Genomic DNA, 9,196 nt, shown 5'->3' on the forward strand with positions numbered 1-9,196 from the left:
CAGAGCAGCGATACCAGCACCGCGCAGAACTTCACATTGTGCACTTCAACAGGAAACATCTGTGGAGCAGGTACGGGCCAGTTGTGTATTTGCCTACGTACAGGGTAGACCATATATCCTCACGCTCCCGAGCCTGCCAATGTCAACACTATCCCGGAGCGGAGGCAGTCACCCGTGCCGCCCTTTGGCCAGGCCTCAGTCCCAGGCTGGCGGCACGTGCAGCGGTACACAAGCTCAAACAGTTGGCGTGGCACGCACCCCACACACGCATTACGATTACTCCGGCGACGGCCCGCACGCGCCAACCATCCGTGAGCGCTCGTGGCTACTACAAATCAGCAGGGCTCAACCGAGGCCGCCCCAGGCCGCTGTACCGTCAGCACCGGCCTGCACGACACCACGCCCCAGGGTCCCCGGCGAGCGGTGGCACGCAGTCCGAGGTCGTGACCTCGCCCGGCGGCGCCCGCGGTCACTGGCGGAGCTTTGCGTCACGAGGAGCACGCCGAGGTTGCGCCGCCAACGTCTAGGCGCGGTAGTACTCGACCATAGTGGGGTCCTTAACCCGCCAGACCTCCTTGCTGGCGAGGCTGACCAGCCAGCCGGGCTCGAGGCCGAAGAACACCTGGCGCGGGTCCTTCCGCATGGTGAGCACGCCCTCCTGCCGGGAAGAGGGTAAGCGGTGAGAGCTGCGCACGGCGCCTAACGCTCACAAACGCGCTGTCGACAAGCCACATCCCGGAAAGCGCCTGTCACAGAAGACATCTCTGCGTTTTGTATATTTATTGCGGTATCTGTGTCAGCGCGACGGACAGAGCTACACCGCTCCATCAGCCGCTCCAGCACCGCACAGTCAGCATGTATTGTACGTATGTGTTACTTCCATACAGCCATACGGAGCATGGGTATTGCAGCTCCGGGTCAAAAGTGCAGGAACTAAGAAAAAATAAAAAAAACCCAGACACAAGCCATAAGACACACAGTTGGACACATTTTCAACGGCTACCAATAGCACCGTCTTTCAATAAGTGCGCTCTCACCGCGCGTACAAAACGCTGCCGTGTCATGTAATGTCAGCTGGCGGTGCGTCATACGATGCTGGCGCGTGACAACCGAAACGTCCCCTACCGGCCTGAGGACCGGCTTGGGAGGTGTGGGAGCCTATCCTGCCGAATAGGTCGCACACGTGTGTCGCGGTTTAACACAAACGCGGCCCGGGTACCGGCCTTAGAGGGTGTGGGAGCCTATCCTGCCGGGTGGGTCGCACACCTGTGTCGCCGTTTAACACAAACACGGCCCAGGTACCGGCCCTGGGAGGTGTGGGAGCCTATCCTGCCGAGTGGGTCGCACACGTGTGCCGCCGTTTAACACCAACACAGCCTGGGTACCGGCCCTGGGAGGTGTGGGAGCCTTTTCTGCCGAGTGGGTCGCACACGTGCGCCGCCGTTTAACACAAACAGGTCTCTCAGCACATCCGGCTCGCCGCGTCGCGACACCTTACAAGCCTGGGTGACCGCCTGAACTTCTACCATACGCGAGGCGACATCCAGCACTGGCATGAGCGCGTCGCCTCGCCGCCGCCGTCGCTGGAGGTGCCGGCGGCGGCCGCGTTCCGGCGTCACACGCTCTCCCTCCCCACCCGGGCCCCAGGACCGCCGAACGCTGCTCGGGTGCTCGGTACGTACGGGTCCGCGGCTCGCGCCACACCGCTGACAAAGAAGGTGAAGACCAACACATCCGTTTGCCTGGCTTTCTTCGTGACAGAACGCTGTTAAAGGAGTGCTCCACACCTTTGTGGGGTTTTGAACTGAAATAGCCATCTTGAAGATCATTCGATGCACTTCACAGCCCTGGCCTTCTTAAGACCTAAAAATCTCTGGTTTCTGAGCTACACGCCCGCGAGGATGTGGATATACTTTCGGGGAGGCTATTTCAAGGTTGTCACCCAGGCGTCCATGATGCATAATGCCATTCGTATCATGCTATTCCATTAGCCATGCGGCGATCAAGGCCAACAAAATATAATTGCCAACTCTTTCATGTCTGACCTTCGTGAGCACGAATTCCAGAAATAACGGCCGGCAAGTGACCCTCAATCAATGGTGCGGAGGGTGCCAAAACATAATCAAACAATGATGTATTGAGAGACATATTTACTGAACAGATAAGTTATGCTTTATAGAGCAGTCTTTTCCCCTTAAAACTATACCAATAGTTATAAGCGAGCTTATTTTATCGTGTCTGATGCTTGCTTCACTATCTTCAAATGTGGAACATTCCTTTAACCAATGCACATCAACACAACAGGTGCGCCTCGTCAAGCGTGGTACAATGCCTCATTATCGGACGCCACAGCTCGTAGACGCCAATGCGTCCCATCGCTGCCGAGACGCCGCCGCCTTCTTGCAGGGGGGGGGGGGGGGAGGGGGCTTGCGCAGCTCAGCAGGTGGAGCGCTCGCCCACAGCCGCGCGCCGTCCAAGTCGATCGAGCCCCCCTCCCCCGAAGTCGAGTCGAATTGAGGGCTCGAGCTTCGCCACCGGTCTGGCGTCGGGCCGCGCCGGCGACAATCACAGTGTGGGACGCCAAAAGGCCCAAAAAGCTGCATGCGTGTTAAACTCACGCGAGTTTACCAATGTCCTTGAGGCATGAGAAGTCATTGTAAGGTACATAACATTTCATATTTGTTAAGAGGTGGTTGGCGGTGGTAAAGCTTGGCGAGGCGGAAAACCACATTGAGATTTACTGCCTCCTCCCTGTTCTATAGGAACGGTTCCAGCTTTGTGCAAAAAGATACGTGCTCCACTGCGAGTACAATACAAGCATGAGGCAGCTCTATTGCATGGCCAACATTCACCTTCACATAATCCAACGCGACGTAGCTGAAAGACACGTCCACGTTCAAGATCTGAAGAACGCCTTTTTTAAAAACCGGCTGAAAGCTTAGGCCGCACAAATGCGCGTGCCCCACACACCACTTGCCTTCTCCCGCGCTTGTTGTCGCGGAAGAGATGAACACACTTGGGGGGACCTTTGTGTCTCTTTGGGGGTGTTATGCCCTCCCCCTCCCAAGTTGAGCGGGTTTCTACCAACAAGGCGTTCAAACGTCACTGTTTGGCTAGAGAAGGCCCGGCAGAAGGACGCATCGCCCCACTGAAGGCCCGGTAAAAGGGACGCATCGCCTCACTGTTTCGCCAGAGAGGCCCGGCAGAAGGGCGCATCGCCCCACTGAAGGCCCGGCAGAAGGACGCATCGTCCCCACTGAAGGCCCGGCAAAAGAACGCATCGCCCCACTGAAGGCCCATCAGGAAGACGCATCGCTTCATGGAAAGCTGGAGAGCGACGGCAAAAGAGCTCAAAGCACCTTCCCGGGCCGCCGGTAAAGTCAGCCAAGCCACAGGAGTGCACAAGCATCTGCGGCCGTGAGCCCCCGCCTAGCCTGTAACTGAAAGATTGTCCCCGAACAGACCAGGTGTGATAGAAGCTTCTCCAGAATTCAGACTACTGAGTGATGCTATTCCGACGGTCGGCTTCCCAGCAGACACTCCCGAGCGCTGTGAAGACTTTCCAAAACAGCGTGAAACTTCTCAACAGACAGCAAATGTGTCTCAATTTAGATGTCTCGATACGCTTTACCCCTGGACAATGGTGCAGAGTCCGTGACACCTGCCAGCTAAATCGAACTGAGCTCCAGTTCAGTTCCAGTTTTTTTTTGGGTCGGGACGCCTTCCGACGCCAGCGTATTTCGCCACACAACACTGTATTTCCCCAGGGGTTTTCAAAAGAACAATTGCAACCAATTTCTGGTATTGACGACTGAAACAAAACGGACACTGTTTGCTCGGTTCGCTTCAAAGAATTAACAAGGCCAATGCAACACTCAATAAAACAGCATTTGGCGAAAGTTGCAGGCTGAAAATGCCTAAACTAGCATCGCGTAACTTAGTTTTCGTCTAAAACTGTTTAAAAAAACAGGACGAGAGCTTTCAGTTCGCGCTAGTAGGTCTTTCAGGACTTTTGTAAGACGCTCTGTGGGCATCACAACACGCTTTGTGCGCCACTTCAGTAAGAACGACGCAAATGCACCGCTTAACCCACGTCGATGCTTACATGACACCCATTCACTCTTCACACACACGCGCAGCAGAACTCTCTTCGAACACACCGCCGCGACCCCCGCCCGTCCGCCTCCAAAGAGCCAGGCTTCCATCAAACTGCCAACTCCGCACGGCGGCACCCCTCACCGCGTCAGACAGGTGTCGGAGGCGACTCAGGGCGGCACACCCGCCTCACAGCCGGCGTTCGGGGAGACAGCCGCTGCAGACGGCAACGGAGATGGGGGCCGGTGAGGTCAGACGGAGACCATGCCATCAGTCAGTCAGGCGGTCTGTTCCAATCCGACGGTCTATCATCACCAAGCCGTCTCCCTTGTCAGACCGTCTCCCCTGATTGGACGACCTCCCCTGACCAGACGGCCTCCTAAATCAGACCGCCTTCCGTAGTCGGGGCCGTCTTCGCTGATCAGGCGGTCTCAGCTGGTCGGAATTCAGATGACCTCGCCCAATCACAAGGCTCCCCTGGACCAGTGTCTCAGCCGGGGGATATAGCGGACTCCCCGCTCCCCCCTGAGCCCGCCCGGCGCGCGTCGCCCGAGCGCACCACGAGCGCGGCCGAGCCGAGCGGCAGGCGTGCTGGACCCGTTCAGCGACCAGAGCGCACGGTTCAGGGAGCCAGCTGGATCAAACCGCGGACCAGTCCGGCGGCATCAGCTGGCGCATCAGTCCAAGGGCGCCGGCCGAGGGAGTCCCGTCAATCAGCGGGGCGGCGGCGGCTCTGTCCGGTGCCTGGCCGCAGGCTCTAGAGCGGCTCCACCACGCCCGAGCCGTATCGCCGCGGCCGCAGCCGCCGCGAAGCCGCCAGCGCTGTCGGGCCGAGATACGCTGACAAAGGCGTGTTTGTGCGGCGGGGCTCGGCGCAGCGGCACCGGCCGAGCGGAAGAACAGCGCATCGGCGGCCGTGCGAGCCTGACCGGCGGCGCGCCGGCGGCCGACGGTGCGGGCTCGATGAAGCGGAACCGACGACAAAGCGACCGATCAGCTAGACGCGCCTGCTGGCTGCTCCAAATGGGCGGCGCGGTTGTTTCTGCAGTGGGCTGTGATGGAGGCTCATCAAATACGGGAAAAGGCCATCACGCCTTTGCATATTTGACTGCATGGGCCAGGGAAATCTCGTTCTTGTTTTCTCGTCGACATGCATTTTTCGTTAAGCTAGGAAAGTTTTGGCATAAATCGCAGCCTGAAGCTACCTGTCTTAGCCGAAGAGTTTACTCGATTCTTCCAAATTTCACGAACGCGCACGCTGTACGCTTGCCTGCAAAGAAACCTCTGTTTACGTAAGTACCTGAGTTGACATTTGGCGACTATGACTGGTTCAGTGGCTTGCTTGGAACGCCACGCCACGGTGCACCGCGACACGGTGCTTGTTCAGATGTTGGGTGCGATGTCAGAAATAATTACACGCGCAACCATCAACTCGCCTGTCAAATCAATTTACCCAAAACTTGGGGAACGCATGTGAGAACTTTCGCACCTAGTGGTGCCAGATAACCGAGGCGTTGAGACTGAGCACAAACGCTCCAATTGATCTCAGATCACCAGCGGGACCATTGCCAACACCCGTCGAGCGCGTGCCATCCTGAAGTTGAAGAGCACCGCCGCACACGTCCTCCACTCAGCGCGATCCGACTGCTGTTCCAGATGGCCGATGACTGGCGCCAACTTCTGCGGGCTGCTCGTCGCGGACCGGCCGACTCGGTCACCCTCGGGGGCGTCGTGCAACAGCTTCCGCCGCGGCCGGGGGCGGGGCGGTGGGGCTGGCCCAGCCGCGGCCTCCCACCACAACGGTCCGGGTACCGGGCCGCCGACGGCGCCGGCGGAGCCCCGGCCTCAGACACGGTGAGGTGAGGGCGGCGAGCGAGCGGCGCCAGCTGGGCCGGTTGCGCGGAGGGACTCGCGGCGCGCGCGTCAGATGGTTCGTTAGCTTTGCGTTGCTCGTAGTCCGCAAACATCACATGACCGAGCACCTGGCGAAACCCGCGCACGGTTCGCAAGTAATGTTGCAAAAACAGGCCTGGTTTGAAGTTTTGTTGACGCCCGCCTGGTTCGAAGCTTTGCCAGCTGAGGTTTGTTTGGTGTCTTGCATTGCTTAGAAGTCGAAGTAGATGGAGTGTCACAGGGGCTCCAAGTTTTCGACGGAGTTCGACGTCACGAACATGGCCAAAAGCTCGCTTCAGAGGTGAACCACGTTCCTGTTCCAATAATAGCACGACCATATACCAAAATCGTACGAATATCAATCTGTGGGAGGGACAGCGGGTGTGATACGTTACCGTCTGCTGACCCGTGGCCTCACCCAAAAACCCACCGACTGACCCGCGACCCCGCAGGGACGCGTTAGTTGACCCGTGACCTCACCCAAACAACCCACCGACTGACCCGCGACCCCGCAGGGACGCGTCAGTTGACCCGTGACCTCACCTGGACAGCTCACCGACTGACCCGTGACCCCGCAGGGACGCGCCAATGGACCCGCGACCTCACCTGGACAGCTCACCGACTGACCGTGACCCTGCAGGGGCGCGTCATTGACCCGTGACCTCACCTGGACAGTACTTCAGTCGGCCGGTGCCCCCGCCGGGCCTCGTGAGCCGTGACCTCACCTGGACGGTGACGGGCTCGTAGCCGTACTTCTGCGCCAGCGTGAGCCGGTCACGGGCGACCTGCTCCGGGTCAGCCAGGTAGCCGCGCGTCCGTGGGTCCGTGTAGAAGCCGACGGCGTCCTGCGGCGGCAGCGCCCGCCGCGGGATAGGCACCCCTGCCGAGCGGAGCGGCCGTCAAAGGCGTCGGTCACACAACTCAGACGTGGTACAAGGGAGGCTGTGGCGGGATGCGAACCCAAATCCATTGAGTGTCCAGAGCTTGGGTCGCGGCCAGTCCCGCAGCAGAACGTATGCTGTGGGTGCTGATTTAGACGGCTGGAAAGTTCTACGCCAGGTTCGGTACAGCGAACTTTCTTCATTATCGGCGTCTAGGCTGGAGCGAGGTCATAACTCAGAAGCCCAGCATGGTAATAAGGGAAAACTCTCAAAATCTACAACATAACAGAACTTGAAACTCAGCCTTCAAACGCATCACCCTCGGCCGAGCGGTTCATTCAAGATACACAAAATTATGCGTGTGCTGTGTTGCTTTCGCAAAATTATTAGTTTTATACAGGAAAACCCTTTTAAATCTCCTCACGCACCTCCTTTCCGAAAAACTTAAACAATAAGCCCCATAACAGGCTGAGGATCGCCGGACGTGATAGGCACTGGTCGCCCTCCCTGCTCCGGCAGCGTCGGGGAGAGTGGGCAAGCGGGAGGGGGTTAACCCCACTTCGGTCCCCATCCAAAGGTGCGTGCAATCCAGCGCCACCATTATCCAGCCAAACGCGGCACGGCCAAATCGCGGCAAGAACCGCTGGCAGCGGGGCAGAAACTAATGGCCGCTTAGCTGCAGGGCTCGAAGTTGGCAGCGCGGCCGGTTCAATCAGCAGTTAACGAGCGGGGCCGTCACCGCGGCCTGACGAGCGGTGCCGGCTGAAGAGCGGCCGACCAGCTGCGTAACGCGCCGGCTAGAGCGGCCGACCAGCTGCGTAACGCTCCGGCTGGAGAACGGCCGACCAGCTGCGTAACGCTCCGGCTGGAGAGCAGCCGACCAGCCGCGTAACGTACCGGCTGGAGAGCAGCCGACCAGCTGCGTAACGCTCGGGCTGAAGAGCGACCGACCAGCTGCGTAACGCTCCGGCTGGAGAGCAGCCGACCAGCCGCGTAACGTACCGGCTGGAGAGCAGCCGACCAGCTGCGTAACGTGCCGGCTGAAGAGCGACCGATCAGCTGCGTAACGTGCCGGCTGAAGAGCGACCGACCAGCTGCGTAACGTGCCGGCTGAAGAGCGACCGACCAGCTGCGTAACGTGCCGTCTGAAGAGCGATCGACCAGCTGCGTAACGTGCCGGCCGAAGTGCGGCCGACCAGCCGCGTAACGCGCCGGCTGAAGAGTGGCCGACCAGCCGCGTAACGCGCCGCGCCGCCGAGAACATGGCCGGCGGAGTCAGCAGACCAGACCGAGGACGGAGCCCGAGGTTATGCTCGAGCAGAACGGAGAGCCTCAGCGGGTACCACAGCCAATGGAGAAGAGCAATGTTTGAGGCAAGACGACATTGTCATCCCATGCTGTGGATTAGGCCTAAACTACACTCAGATCTTCACCGCGCACATAGACAGTGAATGCCGACTTCTGCATGCTGCGCACGGTTGCGCAACATCGGCGCGCCATGCTTCAACATTAGCAAGATGGCGTTCTCTGTGTAAATGTTGCATTCTTCCTGCCACAGAACGTGGGACACTTTCAGTGCTCACTGATGCCAAACGCAGGGCGTACGGCCTACTCGCCAACCTCGCGACGAAACATCCGCGTGAAAAGATGCGCCAGTTCTTTCCCACACTGATTTCGCGCCAACATTCAATCCTTCAGTTAGATTGTCGTCTTCCCGAAAATGAATCGGACCATTCAGCAAGCCTTTCGTTAATAGGACACTGCTACAGATAGCAGGCGATTCATAGGAGATGGGGCATCCATCATGCGAGCTGTCTGGAAGCCGACAGTGACATCTTGTGACAAGGACACTAACCGTAAAGCCACTTAGCCGCCATGGCAGTCCAATCGATCGGGCCAAATCTCAGCCGGATTAAATCCGCCACCAACCACGTCAGCCGCGCGGCGCCAGGCAAAAAGCCACTCCACGCTCCACGTGCCCATTTCGTCGCCCCACTCGAAGACCGATTCTGCCCAGCGCCCCCGGCCCAGAACGGGACGACTGCGGGGAGGGCGGGGCGCCGTCTCCGCTCCCCCTCACGAGCGTGCTCCGTCTGAAACGAACTGCTGCGGACCCGGCGGACCCGTCACCCCTGAGCCGTCACCCCTCCGCGACATTGGCCGCCCCCGAGTCATGACCGCCAGGGGCGCTCTTTTGTCGGACACATATCCAGCCGTCTGCATGGGTGGCCTTTGGATTCTTAGTATCCGTTAAGCGGAGCGTGTCGCGTGTGTCCCGAACTCCCCATCCAAGTTTTGCCGGCGCACTTCGTCGGATGATTTTGACT

General features: G+C 59.0%; 1 protein-coding gene across 1 annotated transcript; it reads right to left on the minus strand.

The window, feature by feature from the left end:
- Positions 1–445: 445 nt before the first annotated feature.
- Positions 446–8,746, minus strand: LOC119105620 (39S ribosomal protein L15, mitochondrial-like). Its single transcript, XM_037229079.1, has 3 exons — positions 8,725–8,746; positions 6,714–6,868; positions 446–658 (listed from the first exon to the last, which is right to left on the minus strand). Exons 1-3 carry the CDS (start codon positions 8,744–8,746, stop codon positions 524–526), a joined length of 312 nt encoding a protein of 103 aa, XP_037084974.1. The 3' UTR covers positions 446–523.
- Positions 8,747–9,196: the final 450 nt, after the last annotated feature.

This window comes from Pollicipes pollicipes, unplaced genomic scaffold (assembly GCF_011947565.3).
Source record: "Pollicipes pollicipes isolate AB1234 unplaced genomic scaffold, Ppol_2.1 Scaffold_6138;HRSCAF=7277_pilon_pilon_pilon, whole genome shotgun sequence".
NCBI classification, from domain to species: domain Eukaryota; kingdom Metazoa; phylum Arthropoda; class Thecostraca; order Pollicipedomorpha; family Pollicipedidae; genus Pollicipes; species Pollicipes pollicipes.